Genomic DNA, 24,049 nt, shown 5'->3' on the forward strand with positions numbered 1-24,049 from the left:
GAAGGTTGCAGTAGATGTCAATGTTGACGTTTAATGTTTAGGTTATTGAACATCCAGGTTTAAAGAGACTCAAAAATGAAGGATGATATAAATGAATATAAATGCCGTTATCCTACAAAATAAAGTGCAGGAACTCAAGTCCGAATTGGTGCCTGCTGAGGAGAGAGCACATGCAGTAAGAGTTCAAACTTATCTTAATGAAAAGTCTGGGTATGGAAGTCAAAATGTTTTTGGAGAGCTTGGCAGAATGCCTTGCGCAAAGAGTTAAGAGTTGGAGAATATGAAGTTGAAGTTTTTGGGGAAGAAACAACATAAAAGTCTTGAATGCAGTGAGGCTTTAGATATTTGGGTGAAGCCTTTTTTTCCATCCTTTTTATACCCTACACTACATAGTGGTTTGTGCATTTGTTTGTAACATGGAAGCGAGATAGACCCATACTTACTTTTGAGGATTTTCATAGAATCACTTTCTCAGACGATTTATGCATGTCAGTCCGTGTGTCCGTCTGTCCATGTCCGCCTAGTGAACAAAATGCAGGTCGCATTTGTTATCCAATTGAGATTAAAGGGATTTAAGCCTGATCATTTTGCAACAACAAAATACTATGGTATCCCGTACAAACAAGCCAACACTGCTCCCATATATCTTCAACCGATTTCGGGTCAATTGTGCACCAAATGGCAAATATCAGTCCAAATGACCCGAATTTTGGTACATCCAACCGAATTCGGTATAGATGCAAGTACACCAAAGCTATAGCTCACATATATATGTTTCATCCAATTTGGGTTTTAAGTCCCTCACATGCGTAATATGCACTCCACAAGAATGATATTTGGTACCAGACATCAGATTCAGCTCATAAATACCTCTGCCAAATTTTATCAAGATCGGTTTAGATTTTGATGAAGCCCCTGTATATATCTTCAACCGATATCGGGCTAATTGTGCACCAAACGGCCAATATCAGTACAAATTACCTGAATGTTGGTACATTCGACCGAATTCAGTCTAGAAGCAGATAAAGCAAATTTGGTGAAAATCGATTCAGATATAGCTATAGCTCCTTTCATCTGATTTGTTGTTTCAGACCCCCACATTCGTAATATACACCCCACAAGAATGATGATTGGTATCAAATATCAGATACAGCCCAGAAATACCTTTGCCAAATTTTATCAAGATTGGTTCAGATTTGGATATAGGTCCCATATAGATCTTCAACCGATTTCGGGTTAATTATGCACCGAATGGCCAATATCAATCCAAATTGTCTGAATTTTGGCACATATGACCGAATTAAGTCTAGAAGCAAGTACAGCAAATTTGGTGAAAATCGGTTCAGATTCATTAGTTCCCTCTGAAACTAAACTATAACTGCTCTAAAACCAAATGTTGATGGGTGGTGTGATCTTCTTCAAATAAATTCTTTTGTTACGGGAGTCCTACTAAATATGCATAGTGGTGTAGGGTATCATATAGTCCGACACGCCCGACTTTTGACTTTTCCTGTTTTGATATTAAAATAGTGTGGTTAAGTCCCTGTCAAAAAGTACACTTCTTCTCATCCATGTAAAGATAAGTCCCTCATCGTTGGAGGACATATAAAAGGTCATATAACAATATTCAGATGAATGATCAACTTTCTCAAAAATGTAAGCAGAATTAACTTAAATGGAAACGAAAATGTATTTCCTTATTTATTGTATCTTTTACAAAGATACACTGCATCAATCAGCTCAATCTCATATAGATTTGGGCACTCGACATTCGTCTGTTCGTTTGGCGGGTGTGAATATTTTTAACTTTTGATTGCTGCCATTTGTCTATTTGACGCCTTGCTGTTATGGAATATTAAATGTCTTATTTTTAGTTAAAAACAACAAAACGAATACACGAAAAACATACACTAGACAACATAAATGATGAATATGTTAAATATCAGGTGTATACTCGTAATAAATCTTCTTCTTCTTCTTCTATATCTATAAAAGAGGAAAATGTTTGTATGTTTGTTTGTTTGTAATTTATGGACTCGACAACCGCTGAACTGATTTTCCTGAAAATTTGCATGTATACTGCAACATCGCCTGAAAGTAACATAGGCTATATATATTTTTTTGAAATCTCCACTTGGAAGTGGAGATATAGCATCAGAATCGGAGGTACCTCCTAAAAATTTAGATTTTGTATGCACATAACTATTGATCAATTACAGATATAGTCTCCAAATTTGGAATATAGTCTCCAAACGGAATTTGGAACAAAAATAAATTTGCCAAATTATATTGAAATCGGTTCAGATTGGGATATAGCTCCCATATATATTTTCGGCCGATTTCAAGCATTTGATGCACCAAACACGCTATGTATCCCAAATTTCAATGAAATTTGAAACGTGTGAGAGATTTTATCTAAAAAATTGATTTCCCAAATTATATTGAAATCGGTTCAGATTTGGATATAGCTTCCATATATATTTTCGACCGATTTCGTTCATTTGATGCCTCAAACACGATGTGAATGTTCGATTCCAATGAAATTTGGAATGTTTAACGGGATTTGATCCGAAAATAAATTTATCAAATTATATTGAAATCGGTTCAGATTTGGATATAGCTCCAATATACATTTTCGGCCGATTTCATGTATTTGGTGCACCAAACACGATATGTATGTCCAATTTTAATAAAATTTAAAATAAGTAACGAAATTGGGAGCAAAAATGAATTTGTCAAATTATATTGAAATCGGTTCAGATTTGGATATAGCTCCCATATATATCTTCAACCGATTTCGTTTATTTGATGCACCATACACGATATGTATGTTCGATTCCAAAAAATTTGGAATATGTGACGGGATTTGGATTAGAAAATAAATTAGTCAAATTATATTAAAATCGGTTCAGATTTGGATATAGCTCCCATATATATTTTCCGCCGATTTCACATATTTGATGCACAAAACACGATACGTATTTTGGTACAAAAATAAATTTGACAAATTATATTCAAATTCGCTCAGATTTCATTAAAGCTCCCATATATATTCTCGGCCGATTTCACATATTTGATGACGAGAGAGACGAAATCTGGCATCAGAAAAAAATTGCCAAATTATATTGATATCGGTTGAGGTTTGGGTATAGCTAATATATATATTTCGACCGATTTCATACATGCTATGCACCAAACACGATATATATGACCGATTCCAATGAAATTCAGAATGTGTGGCGGAATTTGGTTACAATAAATAAATGTGATAAATTAATTGGAAATTAGTTAAGATTTGGATATAGCTCCCATATATACATTCACGGACGATTTCACATATTTGATGCACCAATTTCAACGAAATATGAAAGTTGTGGCGGAATTGGGTGTAAAAGTACATTTTTTAAAAATATATTTAAATCGGATCAGATTGAGATATGATTTTAATAAGAACCATTGACCCACAACGCCTTAGGCTAACACTAAAAAACAACACAACAGTTAATTTGAAATACGCTTATTACGGGGAAGTATGTTTCTACCTCGAATTCACTAACTGCAATAGAAAAGCCACTTAACTTCAAAAAATTGCAGTTTCCTGCACGCTTGGTATTTGCTATGAAATAAATAAATCCGAAGGACAAACCCTTCGAGTATGCATGTCATGTTACTGCTTATCTAATGGTTTTGTTTATTAACACATTAAAGTAGTGCAATATTTTTTTTTAATTTATTAAATTTGTTTTTTTTTTTTTTTATCCAACATATATTCGTAAAAAAAATTTTGAATGCATATAAAATCAAAAGTGGTAGCGAAGCGCACCGGGTTCAGCTAGTGTCTTATATTTTTGAATCTCAGACAACTGGATTGAGTTTGATACGAATGCTTCAACGAGACGTAAATGGCTTTCAAACTGAGTGGAAATAAACTTACAGTCTTTACTGTAAATGCGTTGCCAAAAAAGCCGAACTAATCCAAACGCAATTGATGTGAAGAAACTGATACTGGACCAAAAATTGTCAAAAAAATAGCATTTAAATAATTAAATAATTAGGAAAGAAAGTAAATGTCCCTCGGGAGTTTCGGACGAAGTCGTTGGGATAAATAATTTTCCAAATCAACTGTTTGAAAACTTTTACTTTTAAGTGTACGCTTTATATGTATGCATGCCAGCTTGAATGTTTTTTTATTTATTTAATTTTATGCCGTAATAAAGCAAGACACACTCACAAAATGTTGATGAAGATAATTAAAATATTTTTTGTATTTTGTTTTGAATTTCTTTTGCCAGATGCTTACAAAGATGGTGGTGTCGATGGGAAAGCACCGAAATTGGAACGTTCTTCAACAAATGAAATATTTCTCAAAGGTCTGTTGCTGAGCAATCCATCAACGCCGAACAAAGAACTTTTGGTAAGTTGTAAATTTTTATTTCTTTTTTTTCGTTTGGGAAAATTCTTATAATGTTATGCGACTATTTCCGCTGTCATACTTTCACTGCGGAAGTGCTCCAACGGTAGAATGTCACTCCAGCCAAAGCATAGAATTGTTGTTCCCATCCATCCACTGGTAACGGGCATTTTAATTGACCCATATTTTTCCAGAGGTATTTTGACATTCGACATTGCGTGTCTGTCTGTCTGTCTGCCCCTGCCTGCATGCTTTAATGCCATGCTCGCTTTATGCTTTTAGCCGTTTGTTTATGTTTCTTGTTTTGAGTTGTGGGCTACCCCAATTTAGGTTTGTTTACGAATGAACTTTTGAAGCAAAAGAGGTGAAAAAATAAATGTGATTTTTTTTTGATAAAGTCATTGAAACGGCAGAGATTTCGGAAGCAATTAAAACAATTTATTGGGGTAATGGAGGGAAATTAAGGCGTGCTGGAACAAATAAAAATTTTGTTTTGGGTCCACCATAAGTGGAACGGTTTTTTTTAGGATTTTCGTAGAAGCTCTGTCGTGTTAGTCTTCTATAGATGGAAATGGTTACGTCTTCCGAAGAGAAGTTCACCGTTCGAGGAAGGTTTCTATGGAATGTATGCCAGAAGACGTCATCTATGGAGAAGTTCTTCTAGAGGTCTTCTTTTGGTAAGACCTTCTTGAGGCCTTCTTTCGGAAATACCTTGTTAAGGTCTTCTATATAGAAGACCTTTTTGAAGTCTTCTTTCGGGAAAATCAAGACGACCTTTTTGAGATCTTCTATAGAGAAGGCCTTCATCAGATTTTCTATAGAGAAAATCTTCTATAGGGAAGATCTATATAGAAAATTTTCTATAGAGATGATCTTCCACTATACAAAGAAGACCTTCTTCTTCCGACCTTCTACAGAGAGAACTGCTTCTTGAGGTCTTCCATAAAGAATTTCTTGAGGTCGTCTATCGGGGGTTTTCCATCAAGAAGGTCTTCTATTGAGAAGAATCACATTTTCTACCGAGAGGGCTAATTACTGTTCCTCTGTCGAGAGCACCACCATATGGTCTTCTGTCGAGAAACCATCCTGTCTTCTATCGGAAATACCAGCTTCTGGTCCACTATCAATAAGGTCCTCTATCGAGGACCTTCTATCAAGAAGGTCTTCTATGGAGAAGACTCACATTTTCTACCGAGAAGACTTTCTTCAGAAGACCAACTACTGGTCCTCTGTCGACAGGACTGCCATCTTGTCTTCTATCGAGAAGATCAGTTTCTGGTCCACTGTCAATAGGACCACCTACCTACTGGTCCCATCGAGAAGACCTGCTTCTTCTCCTCTATCGGGGAGACCAGGTTCTGATCGTCTATAGAAAATACCGGCTTCTGGTATTTTATAGAGAAGACCGATTTCTGGTCTTCTATAAAGAAGACCGGATTCTGGTCTTCTATAGGAAAGAACGGTCTTTGGTCTTCTATCGAGAAAAGCACAAACTGGACCTCTATCTGGTCTTCTATTGAAATACCATCTCTGATCTTCAGTAGAAAAGACCCTTTTCTGGCCATGTATCGAGGGAAATACCGTCTGTTCTTCTATCGAGAAGACTTTCTTCTGGTCTTCCACTAGGAGGCCCTTTCTGGTCCTCTATCGAAAAGACCATCTTAAGGTCTTTTAAGAAAAATATTACTGTCTGGTCTCCTTTCGAGAAAACCTTTCCTTCTGCTCCTCTACCGAAAAGACTTTGCTCTAGTCGAATCTATCTTCTTCTATAGAGAAGACCTTGTTCTTCTCGCCCTCAATCGAGAAAACATTATTCTTCTGGTCTTCTATTAAGAAACACTTTTATCGAAAAGACCCCCTTCAGATCTTCATGTCGATAACCTTATTTAGGTCCCCTATCGAGTAGACGTGATATTCTCAGGTCTTCCGTTGGAAGAAGACCTTCTCCGGTCTACTATGAGATGAAGACCTTCCTCTCTCTCCCTGAGAACAAGATCTTCTTCAGGTCTTTTCTGAAAAGAAGGCCTTCTGCCGACCTTTTTCAGGACTTCTATAGGAAGAACACTTCATCAGGACTTCTATAGCAAGAACACTTCATCAGGTCTTCTATGGAAAGAAGACCTTCTTCAGTTCTTATATGATAAAAAGACTTCTTCTTGTCTCCTGCGAATATGACATTCTTTAGACATTCTCTGAGAAGAATACCTTCTTCAGGTCGTCTATGGAGAGGACGTATTTCTTCAGAATACCTTCTTCTTCACACCTTCTTAATAGAGAAGATCACCTTCTTGTCTTCCAACGAGAAGACTTTGTTTATGCCTTCTTCGGACATGGAGAGGCATTCTTCACGATTTATTCACATATTTATGGACAGAATACAGTTTTCTGTTTCAGACAGAATAAATATTTCAGATCTTTTTCTTTCTTTCACGTTAAGATTTTTATGTATAGAATTGCCTCAATTTTCTCTCGATGCTTTCTCCTCTCTCTACCACAAAATTTCCAGAGATTTTTTTCGTTATTCCACATTCTACATAAATATATCACATTATATATCATCTGACCACCATCATCATCATTACCATTAATAACAAATTGCTGGAGATTCATGAGCTCCCTACATGGCCGTCATTACTCACCACCAACATCACCACTGAGTACATAAACAAAATTCACTTAACAATGTGGTTTTCCTCAGAAATTGCAAACCTCCAGCCATCCATCACAACAAAAAAAAAAGAAAGAACAACAATTCCAAATCACGCAAATTTCAAACATGTGATGGCGTGACCTTTGACTATTTGGAAAAACTAGTGATTTTTTCGATTAGTTATACTCTGCTCTCCTCCATTTCATTCCTCTCTTTTTTCTATTTCTTTACCATCCGTCAGCAGTGAAAGTAATTAAGAGAACACTTTACATGTTTAAGCATAAAATTAACACAAATAGATTTATCAAATGATAAGATGACGACAACACACGGAGTGGGTGGTTGGATGGATGGATTGTCTGGTGGGCAGGTGGGTGGTTAGTTGCCTGGCTGACAGATTGCCTGACATGCATTCAGTGAATAATTAGTTCAAAAATTTATCGTGCCCATGGGTCAGATGACTAATTTACATATTCATTTATATTCGGGTATGATTTTGCATGTCATATTCATGTGAAAATGGATGTGAGGTGGCGAGAGGAGATTTCGAGAATAGTGGCTAAATAATTCATAGGTTTTTGTGGACATGAAATATCTATCATCAGGGAATGTGTCATATTTTGGTGACAAGAAAATTCTGGCATTGATGGAATATTTTTATTTCTTGGACAACTTTTTTCTATAACTAAAGATATCATATTAAACTTCGACTAAATATTCCAATTGGAATATAATTTTTTTGTATTAATCCTAGAACTTGCAATAATCCAAAATTCCTCTTAGAATATGTTTCAACGGTATCATATAATTGAAAATTTATCCAAAGAAAATAAATTCCTATTAAAATTGGAATTTACATTAAAAATCTCAAAGTGGCGCCCAACATAAAATTTCAACACAAGACAGGTCATGACTTCCCTAAGTTATTGGACCTTAAATTCTGTAACACTGAAATTGGCAGACCTTATTCTGAGGCTGGACACCTTTGACGAGTCTTTTTTATATAGGTGATCTTATCTATATATCGAAAACTTGTTAAAACCTTCCCTAAATGATCTCCAATAGGCGATAAGCCTCATGTTGCATTGCATTTGGTGAATAATTTTGCTCATGCCATACAAAATTGGAAGCAGATTGTAGGTATAGTAATATGTTTACAGCAAAGAAGTAAATACGCCTTTGAACATGGCGCCCAACGTCAAATGCAAACCAATCTTAAATTGATAGATGGATACTATTTGTTTATCCAATTAACAAATTCCTAATAAAATTCAGTAAAACATAGGAAAATCTTGATTTGACGCCCAACGTAAAATTCAAGCATAACACATATCCATAAAAGAAATTTGAAAGTTAACTTCGGCCAGTGAACAATGTCGCTAAAATCATCATAATATCGAATATAGGTAGGTACCGTTATATGGGGGTAATAGCTTATCTTCGAACTTAACCCGATATAGCTCATCTTCGAACTTAACCTGCCTGCAGTCAAAACACTGATCTGTGCAAAATTTTAGCTTTCTACCTTAATTAGTTTGGACTCTAGCGTGATTACAACAGACAGGCTCACGGACAGACGGAAAGGTCTATCGGGTCTAGGTCTATCATGATTATTTTGAGAAGTTATAAACGGAATAACAATGAATGGTGGAGGGGCTCCATAGAATGGTGGAGGGAATAAAAAGAAGTTAATGGTTTTCCTAGCTAATCAAAGGGATAAGCTGGGGCCAGAGAGTCTTCATAGACGATCTGGAAGGCTAGGGAGTCTTCATAGAAGAGCTAGAGTAACAGGGAGTCTTTATGGACGAGCTGGAGTAACAGGAAGTCTATTTCCATAGACGAGCTGGAGTAACAGGGAGTCGATTTCCAGAGACGAGCTGGTCGGAAGACCAGAGGGTCTATTCTCAAAGACGAGCCGGTCGGGGTGATTCGGGTAGTGGCGATGGGCCAGTAAGTCTATTTCCATAGACGAGATGTTCACGAGGGACAGAAAATCTTTTTCTTAGACGAGCTATTCGCGAGGGCCAGGGAGTATATTTCCATAGACGAGCTGATCGCGGGGGCTAGGGAGTTTATTTCATAGATGGAAGTTTGTTTAGTCTCTAGAGACTAGTTAGAGAACGAGGTCTATGAATAGAACACCTGAAGGTTCAGGGAGTTTATAAAGCGAGTTCGAGGCAGGTGGCAGCCAGGGGTCGAGAAAAACTGAGCTGAGGGCCTTAGAATCGGAAGAGGCGTGCTGTAGGTTAGTGAGTTGGTGGACGGGTTTTGAAGGTCAGATAATCAGTCTATAGAGCGAGTTTAAGGCCCAGGTGACATCAGGGGTTGAGATATGAGCTGCAAGGTCAGGGTGTCAGAATAAATGAGCTGAGGGCATTTGATTCGGAAGAGGCGTGCTGTAGGTTAGTGAGTTGGTTGAAGAGGTTTTGAAGGTCAGGCAATCTATGGAAGCGAGTTGAAGGTCGGTAAATCTTAGCAGACGAGCCGAAGCCCATGGTGATTAAGTCTTTATAGAAAAGATCAAAGGAGTCCACATAATAGCTTTTTGTACAATTCGTACCATTTTGTTATAAAGTTCCTAAACCCTTTTTGTATACCATTTTATTTATCGCAGATAACTTTTCGTATTGAAATAGCACGAATTTCAACTTTCTTCAAATTTCAAGATACTTCCTCACATCACTTCTCTTAGCCACTTCGCATAGGCTTTGATTATTTGCCAATCAATCCTTATCAGCTTCTTTTTCATATATATACTCGCACCTTTCTTCGTTCTGCCAATATCAATTGTACAATAAATGGTACCCTTTGAACGATTTTACAAAAACTCCTCCGTCTTACATATGTTTTTGAAAAAATTAGTAAAATTCCAGTTTCTAGTTTCAGCCGTCCACCCAATATCAACGACCCAATTTTTCCTAATATATTGTGCTTTCCGTAATGTCTGCTTAAATTTTTTTGTAACCCAGCCTGGTGAAAAATTTCCTTCTTCCAGCGCTTCTCATTTCATATTGGCTTTGCTATTCAATCGGTCTACATTTCAATATGTACGAGTATATATAATAAAATATTTTATGCCTCCTCATATGCAGAAGACAGGGTTAAAGATTTATGTCTGATCCTGATGTACTATTTCTATATACTCAGTAGATCCATATTGATACACCTAATATAATTGTAAAACTTTGGAGAATCTCCAATAGTCTTTAAAACAAACGTGTATTCATGTAAGTCTGTAGAGCTTGCCACTACAAACTAAAAAAGCTCAAATCATTCAATCACTTACATAAAGTTACAACAAAAGCTTTCAACATCTCGACACACACACACACGTACACACATGCACATGAACGTGTAAACAAGTTGGTCGGTCACATCTGTAAATATTTCTCAAGCCCATAACGTTATCTTGATAAACTTTAATGGAAAAGAAAAACCCAAAAACTCTGTCATAGGTAATTTTTAGACCAGAAATTGTTCAACGAAACCGGTCTGCGGAAGACCGAAGAAAAACAAAATATTTTTGATAAACAAATATAAAAATAAAATAATAAAATCTGAACCCACTACCAAACAAAATAAAACAGAAAACCAGCTCAGACTTAAAATCTCTCGTGCATTTTGTGTGCTTGTCTCTTTTCGGCGGCACAATACTCATCGATTGGCTTGGCTTTTGTGTTTTGTTTTTATATAAATACCTGTTTATTCGGAAGAAAACGTGAAAGAGTTTAACACCTATCTGCTGCATAGTCAAGTAGTGGGCATGCCGTATAACCAGTAAGTTTTTAGATAAACGAGACATATAGGTTAAGTGAATGGGTAAACTTTGTAGCTGCATAGTACAGATATTTAAATCAATGAAAACTTGTATGCATTTCAGTTAGCATGTGAAACTTGTCGATGGGTTTGTTGTTTAGATGTTCACTCTGAGCATGTGATGTACCTTTATGAGTCAGCTGATGACTCCGGCATCCACCTCACTCGAGACATTAACAAAACGGTATTAGGGTAGTAAAATGTAGAACTTTTTCCTTCAGGAAAAAAATCAAAGTTCTCCCTTTGACAATTTCAGCCAGCTTGTCTCTTAATAATCTTCTGTAGGGATGGAAATCATGTTTTCAAAATAAAAACATTTGGCAGTTGGGTTATATTTTAAAAATCTCAATATGGCGCCCAACGAAGAATTTCAACATAACACATTTTTATAAATTAAGTTATGGCATCCCCATTCAATATAAACCTTAAAATATGAAACCCTGAAATTAAATTTGACTGACACGAGTCTCCTTATAAATAATTCCTACAGACAGTCTACTCTAGATAAACTACCTTCTGTGGAATTGATTATTACCATCTGTGGAATTGATTATTAAACTATCGTAAGACGTAATCCAATTTCAAATGATAGCAATGGCAATTATTAAAAATATTATAATTTGACGATATACGGGAAAACTTGATTTGGCGTCCAATGAAAAAAAAAAAACAGTAAAGGAAGTCTTAAAGTCGGGCATGGCCGACTTTATGATACCCTACACTACTTTGCTAATTTAGTAGAGCTCCGAATAACAATTAAACGTTTTAATGGGATAATTCAACATACACGCTATAATTATAATCATAATTATAATTATATATTATAATTATAATTATAATTATAGTTGTAATTATATAATTATAATTTAAAGTTCAAAGGACTATATATGCCGAAGCATTTGTATCTTTTAAATTCGAACTTGTATTGCCCATTTGGTGCACAATAAATTTGAAATCGGATAAAGATATATATGGGAGCTATATCCAAATTGGAACCGATTTCAATAAAATATGGCAAAGATATTTCTGAGCTGTATTTGATATATTTCCCTGTATATCGTTGTTACGGAGAGCATATTACGGCTGTGGGTAACAAATATAAAAAATCGGATGAACAGTATATATGGGAGCTATAGCTATATAGCTGCACCGATCTTCACCAAATTTGACATACTAGCCTCTAGACTCAATTCGGTCGTAAGTGCCAAATTTCATCCCATTTGGGCAAATATTAGACGTGTGGTGCACAATAAAAGGTAAATCGGACGAAGTTATATATGGGAGCTATATCCAAATCTGAACCGATCTCGATAAAATTTGGCATACTTATTTTCAGGCTTAATTTGGTTGTATGTGCAAAATTCCATACTATTCGGGCTGATATTACACGTTTGGTGCTCAATAAAAGGCAAATCGGACGAAGATATATATGGGAGCTATATCTAAATTTTGACCGATTATCTCCAATTTCAATAGGGTTTGTCCTTGGGCCAAACAAATGTTGTTTGCAAAATTTCATCTCAATCGGATTATAAATGCGACCTGCATTTTGTAAACAAGAATACATGGACAGACGGACGGACGGACAGACGCACTGACATGCATAAATCAACTCAGAAAGTGATTCTATGGAGATTCTCAACAGTAACTATGGGTCTATCTCGTTTCCTTCTCAATGTTACAAACAAATGCACAAAGACATAATATCCTTACCACTATGTGGTGTAGGGTATAACAACGTAGATAGAAGCAATCTTCTACTAACTAAATGTAGGGCCATGGGTTTTAAATTTCTGGAATATTTATACCCTACACCACATAGTGGTAAGGGTATTATGTCTTTGTGCATTTGTTTGTAACATTGGGAAGGAAACGAGATGGACCCATAGTTCCTTGGAGGATTCTCACAGAATCACTTTCTGATTCGATTTATGTATGTCAGTCCCTCTGTCCGTCCGTCTGTCCATGTATTCTTGTGAACAAAATGCAGGTCGCATTTATTATCCTATTGAGATGAAATTTTGCAAATAATATTTGTTTGGCCCAAGGACGAACTCTATTGAAATTGGTGATAATCGGATCAGATTTAGACATAGCTCCCATATATCTTCAACCGATTTCGAGTTAATTGTGTACCAAATTGCCAATATCAGTCCGAATGACCTGAATTTTGGTATATCCAACCGAATCGACTCTAGAAGCAAGTACATCAAATTTAGAGGAAATCGGTTCAGATATAGCTATAGCTCATTTATATGTTTCATCCGATTTGGTGTTTAAGTTCCTCACATCCGTAATATGCAATCGACAACAGTCATATTTGGTACCAGTTATCAGATTCAGGTCAGAAATACCTCTGCCAAATTGTATCAAGATCGGTTCAGATTTGGATATAGCTCCCATATACAAGGTGAGTTGAAAAAACTGCAACCAACTTCAGACTGCTGTCATTTCCAAGCCACTCGTCCGACAGCTGCTAGAATTATTCCAGTGACAGCTCATTATATTATTTACAAGCGTACAAAAGCATTTTCGTGAGAATTTTCCGGAAAAAAGTTATTGGTGATGGAATTCAAGCGTGATAGTGTTATTTCTTTATATTTGCCTGGAAAAGCACAAGTGGCTATCGTTAGAGCACTCCAGCATTTAAATGTGAATAAATCTCTTGTGTCTCGTACCATCGCTCGTTATCGTGATTCTGGTAGTGTAGCCCGACGTCAAGGAAGTAGACGGAAAAAAATAACAACATCAGCAGAAATGGTTCGAAAATTGAAGAAGCGACTTGATCGAAACCCGCGTTGCAGTGGCCGAAAAATGGCTCGTGAACTGAATATATCGCAATATTCCATTCGGCAAATATTGAAAAATGAGTTCGGGGTGAAGCCATTGAAATTCCGAATAGTGAAAGAAAATAGACTCAAAAGAGCTAAAGAGAAAGAAAAACATTCGATGAGAAAAACATTCGTTGTCCAGCAGTTTGTAAACAAACCTAAATTATCGTGTTTACTTGCCCAAAGAGGTCAGCTGAAAATGTGCACCTTCGGTTGGCCACCAGAACTCAAGCGCCGGCCATGGTGATGATGTGGACCGCCATAACAAACGATGGTTGCTCTCCGTTCGTATTAATCGACCGTGGCATCAGAATAAATGCCGAATATTATCGCGAAAATATTCTGGAGGGTGTATTAAAGCCTTGGGCACGCAAACATGTTGGCCGCACAGCTAGGACATTCCAACAGGATTCAGCACCATCGCACTTAGCACGCGCCACCCAAGAATGGTTACAAAATGAGGTTCCTCACTTAATTTCCAGCGCACAATGGCCTGGAAAGCACTAAAAATATCAAAGTGTCGATCACCTCAAGCAAGCGCTTCGCCGGCAATGGACCAAAATATCGCAGAACAACATTCGAGCATCGTGTGACAGTTTCAAGGACCATTAATTCGTGCCAAAGGTGACCAATTCGAACAAATCTAAACTTATTTTAAAATTTGATACTATTTCCGACATTTTTTGATTTCATTCAATAAAATTTAAAAAAAAAAAAATGTAAAAATTATTGCGTTTGGCTTTGTTTTTTTATTTTACCCTGTATGCGAAAAAATATCCTGAAATATTCACGCTTATAGATGCGATAATATTTCGAAAATATTCATTAAAATATTCATTTATTGCTGTGAGAGTCCTTCAGAAATTAAATTCAAAAAATAATTCTAAAAAAATCCACATTTATAGCTCGTCCCTTGAAAAAGTGCTCCAAAAATACACGATATTAAATCGTTTTATTCCCCTCTATTTTTCCCAGTGTATTTAAATTCCCCTTTTATTTGATTTCAAACAATTCCTCCAATTAATGCCCCAAATGAGAATATGACATATTTTATAGTCACCACACCAAGAGACAATAGTTTTCGAACTACATAACTACTCATGCCATGTTGGTGTGTTTGTTGGTTGGTTGGTTTTGAGTGCTTAGCCAGTCCCAGCACTCTTGTTGGCTGGCTATGTGCCAAGCTGCCACAACGGTTGAGCAGTTAAGCTAACATAAAATTCCCCAAGTGTATCTCATAGAGTGCCGTGGCTGCGGCTGTTTTGTGAGGTTGGGGCTTGGTCGCCACAAACTATACCCACCACAAGTTAGTAACATTTCGACTGTGTTTAGGTAAGGTTTGACGTTCGACAGAGTACGCTTGTAACAACAAACGGTTTTAGCGTGGCGGTTGAAACCCATATGTGAGAGATACTCTTGGCTTAAATTGTTTGTGGGTGTGTGTGTGCGTGCAAGTTTAAACCTCTCTTTTTTGATCTTCCTCTCCCCATTCGTGAGTGTGTGTGCGTTTGTGGCTCCGTTTGAAGTGAATCCATGCTTAATTGATATTCAACAGTTCTCTCTTTCGTTCGTTCGCTCGTTCGGAGATGAAATTCTTATGGAAATCGAATGAATTTTTAAGGTGTATCCCCATTCAAAGGCATTCAGTCATCACGCATAGCTGCTTAAACTGCAAACAATTGAAAAAATAGTGTCAAAAAAAAAATTAAATAATAAAAAATTAAATATTTCGAAAATAAATAACCCAAGTGAATTGAAAATCAACATTTCAAGGTGTGTTTGTGCCTGTACCTTACATGTTCGCTCGTTTGTCCGCCGTGCTGTTGCATCTAACCAAGAAAGCTACACCAAGTGCATTGGCATGTAAAACTCTGTGTATTCCACATAGATACCTTACTACCAAGAAAAAAAAAAGTTTATGAAACAAGCCAAAAGTTACCTTGGTGACCATAGTTCTCTATAATACCAAAGAAGCAAGAAAAAAAAGTAAAATTATTTTCTGTTAAAGCCAAGCCACCACTCAGCCATCCAACCGTCCAACAATGTGTAATAACCAAAACAACCAACCAGTTATAACCACTTTTTCTTTAATTCCCACAAAACAGCCCCCACTATGCCAGGCGTCTTCTTTGTGAAATATAACGGTGGTGTGGTGGCGGTGACGGGTCGGGCACATGATGACGATGACGTATCCATATATGAATGATACTACAATGTGAAAACGAGTAAATGTGTGAGTGTGTGTGTGAAGTTGTGTTTCGTTTTTAGCCATGACTGGCTTGTGTTTTTGTTTTAAAGCGAAATGTTCCTCTCAAGATGTTTGGAACTTCCCAGCCGATACCCTACATTTCTACGTCGAAAGAGATTTTTTTACAGTTTGTTGGTAACATTTTATAAAAACCATTTCAAAAATTCTTTTGTATTGATTTGAATATGCTAAATTTTTTAGAACCGAGGATTATCAAAATGAAAAAAAAAAACAAGTAAAAAAGCAGCTAAGTTCGGCCGGGTCGAACTTTTTATACCCACCACCATTCTGAAGGAACTTGATTTTTTTTTTTTAAATTTCGTCGAAAAACACCACAACTCGCAAGGAACTTGAAAAATTAAAAAAAAAAATTCGTTGAAAAATACCGCTCAAATGAAAACCTTTATATGGGGGCTATGCGAAAAGGTGGTGTTGGTTAAGTAATTTTTTGTCATAGGCTGTAGTAACGATTTCGAACTTCATATACGAAATTCGAAACAATTCCGGAGATTAATGTCGCTAATATTATCAAAATGCCGAATAAAGGGGGCTTTACTAAGACGTGGACCCGTATAGACATTTTTCCGTCATAGGTTGTAGTAGCCATTGTGAACTTCAAATACGAAATTTGACGCAATTCCGATGAATAAATCCTGGAAATATCGAATATCTTGGGGAAGCGTTATATGGGTGCTATACTAAAACGTAGACCTACATACATAATTCCCTTCCAGGCTGTAAAGTACTTAGAGGAAACTCCTGATGTGGAGTTTTAGACTATTCCTTTGAAACATGTGGTTAAAATCATTAAAATACCGAATATCGGGGGGCACCGTTGTATGGGGGGCATGCGATATGGTGCACCTATATAGAAAAATTCTCTTTCAAATGGTAAAGTACTCATAGAGAACTCTTTGTGTAGAATTTCAGAGAATGTCATTGAAAAATGTGGCTAAAATCATCAAAATAACGAATATCGGGAGGTATAGTTATATGGGGGGATAAACGATATCGTGGACTTTTCTTTTTCAGGGGGTAAAGTAGTCACGAAGAACTCCTTGTATAGAATTTCAGACAATTCCGTTGAAAGATGTTGTTAAAATAATCAAAATACCGAAAATCGGGGTTACCGTTATATGGGGGCTATACGATATCGTGGGCCGATATAGCCCATCTTCGAAAGTGACCTGCCTGCAGGCGAAAGATAGATGGGTGCAAAATTTTAGCTTCCTATCCTTATTTGTTTTGACTCTAGCATGATTTCAGCAGAGGGACGGACGGACATGGTTACATCGACTTAGAGTTTTACGCTGATCAACAATTGGGTCTAATTTTTAATTTATTATTTCTATAAGTTACAAACGGAATGACGAACTTAGTATACCCGCCATACTATGTATGGTGGAGGGTATACAAATTAAAAGAGCCAAATTTTCGTAATACCCTCCACCACACATAGTAAGAAGGGGAAGTTTGTAATTCCGCTTGAAACTCCTCGATATAGACATTAAAGACCCACAAAGTATATAAATTGTGGTTCGGCATAAGATTCAATATCGATTTAGCCATGTCCATCCGTCTGTATGTCCGTGGAAGCCCCTCTTGCTTCCGAACGAAATGAAGAAGGTTGATTAAATGTTGTTGAGACCCATTTTAGGTCCGCAAATTTTTTGGTATTGAAAATAGGCCAAATATAGGCCCAAAATTTAATATAACCCCCATGTAACTGTACCGCCATATAACTGGGGGTTTCAGTTATATTTTTCAACAGAATTTCCTGGAAATTTACAGTTTGTGTTTTCTATATTTAAGAAATATCATTGTAAAAAGCTGTCCATATAGATCCATGATAAAATATAGTCCCCATATAACTGTACCTCCCAATATACGGTATTTTGATGATTGGTGTCAAATTTTTGACCAAATTTGCATCAAATTTGTTATTTGTAATTCGTTACGGATGCCAATGACAGAAAATTGCTTATAAGGTCCACATCCTCGTATAGCTCCCATATAACTGCACCGCTCCATATTCAGTATTTTGATGGTTTTAGATAATTTTTTTCATCGGAATTATTTGAAATTTTGTATGCTCTACTTGCCTGTGCAGATCCATGTGTAGCCACACATGTAACAGTACCACTCTTTATTCGTTATTTTTATGATGTTAGCTACTTTTTTTCAACAGAATTATCTCAAACTTTGTATTTGGAGTCCACAATAGGCACTTTTATTTCCTCCATTACCAAATTAAGTACTATTTAGAACTTTTCGCACAATTATAGTACATATTTCTAAAACTACCTTCACATTTGAATCCCAGATACCAAAAGATATTAAATTTCGGTATACCGTCCCTTCCCATAATACTCAATTTAGTACCACTTAGTACTTTTCGAACAATTTTAGTATACATTGTAGTGACATCCATATCAAATTTCGGACTCTATTCCTTCACCCAATACAAAATTTAGTATTTTTGGTACAATTATTGTACAAATTTCCAAAACCTTCCCCATATCTCAATTCCAGATACCAAGAGACACCTCAATATCAAACTTGAGAATTCCAGTCCTATCCCTTCACCCAATACCAAATTTAGTACTTTTCGTACAATTATACGAGACATTCCCAAATCTACCTCCATATCTTAATTCCGGATATCAACAGAGACCTTAATATCAAAAATGAGGATTCCAGCCCCATCACCTCACCTTATACCAAATTTAGTACCATTTAGTACTTTTCGTACAAAACGCATATCTCAATTTCAGATACCAGAAGGGACCTGAATATCAAATTTCAGGATTTCAGCCCTATCCCTTCACTCAATACCTAATTTAGTACTATTTAGTACTTTTCGTACAAATATAGGACGCATTTCCAAAACCACCTTCATGTCTTAATTCCAGTTACCAGCAGACACTTCAATATCAAATTTGAGTATTACAGCACTATCTCCTCACCCAATACCCAATCACCCAATACTAAATTTAGTACGATTAAGTATGTTTCGTACAAATATAGGACGCATTTCCAAACCCATCTCCTAATGTCAATCTCAGGTACCATAATACCAAATTTCAGAATTCAAGCACTATCTGTCCACCCAATATAAAATTGTACCAAATATAGTACTATTTAGTATTATTCGCGTAGGGCATTTCCAAAAACCCCCTCTTTCTCACTAACCGACCACCTACATTGATTCCAAATACCACCATTTCAAAATTCCAGCTTTATCCGTTCACCATAAACCCAATTGTTCTCAATTTAGTACCATCTAGGACAGTTCGTACACTTAGTACACAAACCTCCTTCATGTATCAAACTTACTTTCCAGCCAGTTTTTAGCTCTATCACATAATACTATTTTAGAAGTTTTGTACAATTTTAGAACTTTTCGGAACCTTAAACTTTGATTTTTCAAAAACCGTTTTATACATCTATCCTGCACTTGTCAGTGATTCTCATTCCAAATTCCAGCTCATATTAGAGTTCTGGTTCGTTCCGTTTGTCCACTACACATTATTAAATTTTTAGTACATTTTAGTACTTTTCGTATCCTTTTAGTACGAATTTTAAAAAACCCAACCTTATCACAGACCTACTCACCAAGACTGACCCTCGTGCAAATTTCAAAATTTCTAGCGTCAGCCGTTTCGTCTGGGCATTGATTCTCGGTTAGTCTGTCAGTTTTTCTCACCACCCTTTTATATGTATATGGATAAAAGCCTTTCTACTCACATTCATAGGTTCAATCCAAATACGAGATTACGAATAATATGCATTTATGATTCGATATTTCTTTGTCATCCAATATTTTACTATACGCTTGTAGCGTAACAAATATTCATTCCCGCCGATTCTACACATAAGACATAAGAAAACACCCAATAATCAGTTAACTAACGTGAGTTCATGTGAATATTTGTAGATATGTATGTATGTGTGTGTGAGTGTCTCACTTAAGCCCGCTGACCATTAAATGATCAGACTATAAATGGTGGAGAATTGTCTTGAATGTTAACATGGTCTTAACAACAAGAATTGTGTAATATTTATTATTTTTCGAAGTAACTATTGCAAAAGAGAGCAGAGAAGAGAGAGAGAGAGAGATCCTCTCTTTTTCTTCTTGTGGCAACTTTTCTTTGTATTCTCTCTGTCTCTTCTCAACTACCATAAGAGTACAATTCTCTGCCAGACTCACTGAATTACTATTCAAGTCGAGCTTTATTTTTTGGGAGTGGTCCTCGTTCGTTCTCTTGCGCTCCCAAATAATGTTTGTTTTTAAAATTTACAAAAGGTTTTACTTGGCCAACAATAGGCCCAAATGTTTTGGTTTGTTGGTTTTATTGCCGCTGCTGCAGCTGCGTCGTTCAATTGTTGTCATTATTATTTGACATTAAATTTTTATAAACACCTGCACAATTGACTTTTTCAAGGTGTTGAGGAAATTCCTCAACAATGTCGGTTATTCTTTCTTTTGTTAAAAATATATTATTTTGAACAAAAAATTATAAAATAAAGTGCCATGACAATGTGGATATTGTTCAATACAATTGTTTGTTTGTAATGGATGAAATATTTAGTCAACTTCCCAAAACTATTTGTCACATTCCATACAATCCCTAATTGTTGGGCTAATTGTTGAATATTTCCTCTGCCGTGGAATTAATGTAAGGGCATTTTGCCACAACAGACAAAAATAAAAGTATATTTTTCAAAGATATTTCGAAGCTATAATTGTGGATATTAACAAATATATTTTCAACACCTATCAAAGATATAATCCTATCATGGATTAAAAAATAGCCCCTATTTTTACAGAAAGCTATCTAAAAATCGTGGAATTTTTAAAAATATTCTTGAACTTATAAAAGATTTATGAATGTGGAGTTTTAAAAATATTTTAACACAAAACAGTTATAAACGTGGACTTGTTAAAATATTTTTTTTCAACTCGTAAAAGGCCTAAAAACGTTGAGTTTTTTAAAATATTTTTAACTCAAACTGTGTAAAATCGTGGAATTTTTAAAAATATTTTTTAACCCATAAAAGAGCTATACTCATGTATATTTATACCATCAGCCATATGACTACGGGGTTATACATTATTTGATACTGCCAAAACGTGCCTAATTGAAATAACGGTTTTAGACCCTAGGTGTCTTTGGGCCAAATCCGTTTCAGGACATTTGGAGTCGATCTAGGGTTCCGACCGTCCGTCTGTCTAACTGGTGCGATAACTCTCAAAGGGAGATTTGGCGATTTGGTCCAAAGTTTTTACATCGGAATATTCATATGAAACTTAGATCGAGTCCGAAGTTGGTCCACTCTTTCAGGTACCTCCCCAACGAAAGGTGAACCTTTTCGTAGAAAATATTTTACTTCATAGAAAGAAAAAGAATCATCCGATTTTGTTCAGACATTGCAAATCAAAATATTTTCATCAGAGCTGGAAATTTGTATTCAGGTCTCTGTGGGTATCTGGGATTGAGATATGGAAGCGGTTTTTTAAATGTGTACTATAATTGTTCGAAAAGTACTAAGTGGTGCTAAATTGAACATTGAGTGAATGGAAAGAGCTGGAGTCCCGAAATTTGACATTGAGTTCTCTGTTAATATCTGTAAATTATAAAGATTTATAGATTTGTTTGGCCCAAGAACGAAGCCTTTTGAAATTGGAGACAATAGTTCAAAATGCAGATATAGCTCCCATATATACACGATCCATCCGATTTGCTTTTAATTGTGCAACAAATATGTAATATTAGTGTTTAAGTCCTTCACATTCGTAATATGCACTCCACAAGAATGATATTCGGTACCAGATATCAGATATAGCCCAGAAATACATCTGCCAAATTTTATCAAGATCGGTTCAGATTTGGATATAGCTACACATATATCTTCAACCGATTTCGGGTTAGTTGTGGACCAAATAGCCAATATCAATCCAAATGATCTGAATTTTGGCACATTCGACCGAATTCAGTCTAAAATATGTATCATCCGATTTGGTCTTTAAGTCCCTCAAATTCGTAATATGCCTTCGAAAAAAATTATATTTGGTACCAGATAACTTATAGAGCTCAGAAATACCCTTTTATCGAGATCAGCTAAGATTTGGATATAGGTCCCATATATATCCTTAATCCGATTTCAGGTTTATTGTGCAAATAATGGCTAATATCAACCCAAATGGAGTGAATTTCGGGACGTACGTTTTCTTTTTGGTGAAACTCGGCTCCGATATATATTTTTTATACCCTCCACCAAAAAAAGTATGGTGGGTATATTAAGTTCGTCATTCCATTTGTAACTCATCGAAATAATCATTTTAGACCCAACAAAGTATATATATTCTTGATCAGCGTAAAATTCTAAGACGATTTGTCCGTCCGTCTGTCCGTCTGTTTAAACGAATTAAGATAGAAAGCTAAAATTTTGCACAGATCTCTCTTTTGTCTGCAGGCAGGTCAAGTTCGAAGATGGGCTATATCGGTCCACGATATCGTATAGCCCCCATATAACGGTACCCCCGATATTCGGTATTTTGATGTTTTTAGCCACATTTACCAATCGTATTGTCTGAAAATCCACACACGGAGTTCTTTGTGAGCACTTTACCCCTGAAACGGAATTGTCTATATAGGTCCACAATATCGTATATCCCCCATATAACGGTATTCCCCTATATTCCGTATTTTGACGATTTTAGCCACTTTTTCCAATGGAATTATCTGAAAATCCACACAAGGAGTTCCTTGTGAGTACTTTACACGCAGACATAGATTTGTCTTTATAGATCCACAATATCGTATATCCCCCATATCGGCACCTTCCTATATTAGATATTTTAAAGATTTTAAAAGAATTTTTAATGGATTTTATTTTTTTTTAAATTTTCTAATTCGTTCCAAATTGTGGAGGGTATTCAATGTTCGGCCCGGCCGAACTTACTGCTTTTTTACTTGTTTTAATATAATCCTTCTCGAAGTTTTATCATGCGCTCATAGTAATGTTATTTAGTATAAAAAATAAAAATGCCTACGTCGAATTTATTGAAAATCGATTAAGAATTGGATATGCCTCACATATATTAGTTCCCTCTGAAACCAAATTAAAACTGCTCTTAAGCCAAGGGTTGGTATACTTGAAATAATTTTTTTGTTACGGGAGCTCTACTAAATATGCATAGTGGTACAGGGTATCATATAGTCGACCCCGCCCGACTTTTGACTTTTTTGTAGGAAAAGCCCTGCAAAATTACGCTTTAGGTTTTATTCAAAACTTTAATCGTGGATTAAATTTAAATTTATTTTTCAAACTATCCCTATCATGGATTTTTGGAAGGAATATAATTTAAGAATTTTTTCAAGCTACCACAGCTGTAATCGTAGGTTTTTTAAAAGTACTTCGTCAAGGACTGCATTATTTATAAACGTGAGTTTTTGACCACTTTGAAAAGATATGTATTATTACGGGAGTCATAGCTATTGAATAGCTATACATTTTATGGAATGTGGTGCCACCTCAGCTTGACACATTTTCCGATTGCTAATAACAATAACATCAATAACAACAACAACTGCTGAATCAATATGAAGCCATCCATATGCCGTGCCATATGGAATTTACTCTCCACTGAAGTGGTTCGTGACAACAACCATGCCGCCGCTTCAGTCAATAACCCAGTCAGCAACAGTCCTCAATGCAACAACGGTTTGCGGTTGACTTGGTTACAAATGTCGGCTATAATGCAAGAAAAACAATAACTTGGAATGTATCGGAATAAAAAGAAATAAGGTTAAAGCCCTTTTTGCCAATCAATGCAAAACTAAAGTCTTGGAAGTGTAAAACGATTTGTCGTTGTTGTTTTTTTATGGGGCTTCCTCTTCTTCGTCTTGGGAACTGAATTAATTCTCAATTAAAAATGAAAATTTATATGAGACTCAAACGAAGAAGTGTGGGGGTGTTAATGAGAGCTTTGTTTTTGAGGGAGAGAAAAAATGTGAGAGTAAAAAAAAAAACAATAGCACTTTCTAAAGGTAACTGAGTAATTACTTTGAATACCTGTATCTGTAGTG

The 24,049-nt window shown here is 36.0% G+C and overlaps 1 protein-coding gene across 2 annotated transcripts in view; it reads left to right on the forward strand.

Moving 5' to 3' along the window:
* LOC101897224 (protein PALS2) overlaps positions 1 to 24,049 on the forward strand; it is a 44,757-nt gene that overhangs the window by 2,353 nt on the left and 18,355 nt on the right. For both annotated transcript variants that reach the window (XM_005182739.4, XM_005182740.4), the window contains exon 2: positions 4,293 to 4,414. In XM_005182739.4, coding sequence (XP_005182796.1) covers positions 4,293 to 4,414 — 122 coding nt within the window. The remainder of the gene's footprint in view (positions 1 to 4,292; positions 4,415 to 24,049) is intronic.

Source organism: Musca domestica, unplaced genomic scaffold, assembly GCF_030504385.1.
Source record: "Musca domestica strain aabys unplaced genomic scaffold, Musca_domestica.polishedcontigs.V.1.1 3, whole genome shotgun sequence".
Taxonomy (NCBI): Eukaryota; Metazoa; Arthropoda; class Insecta; order Diptera; family Muscidae; genus Musca; species Musca domestica.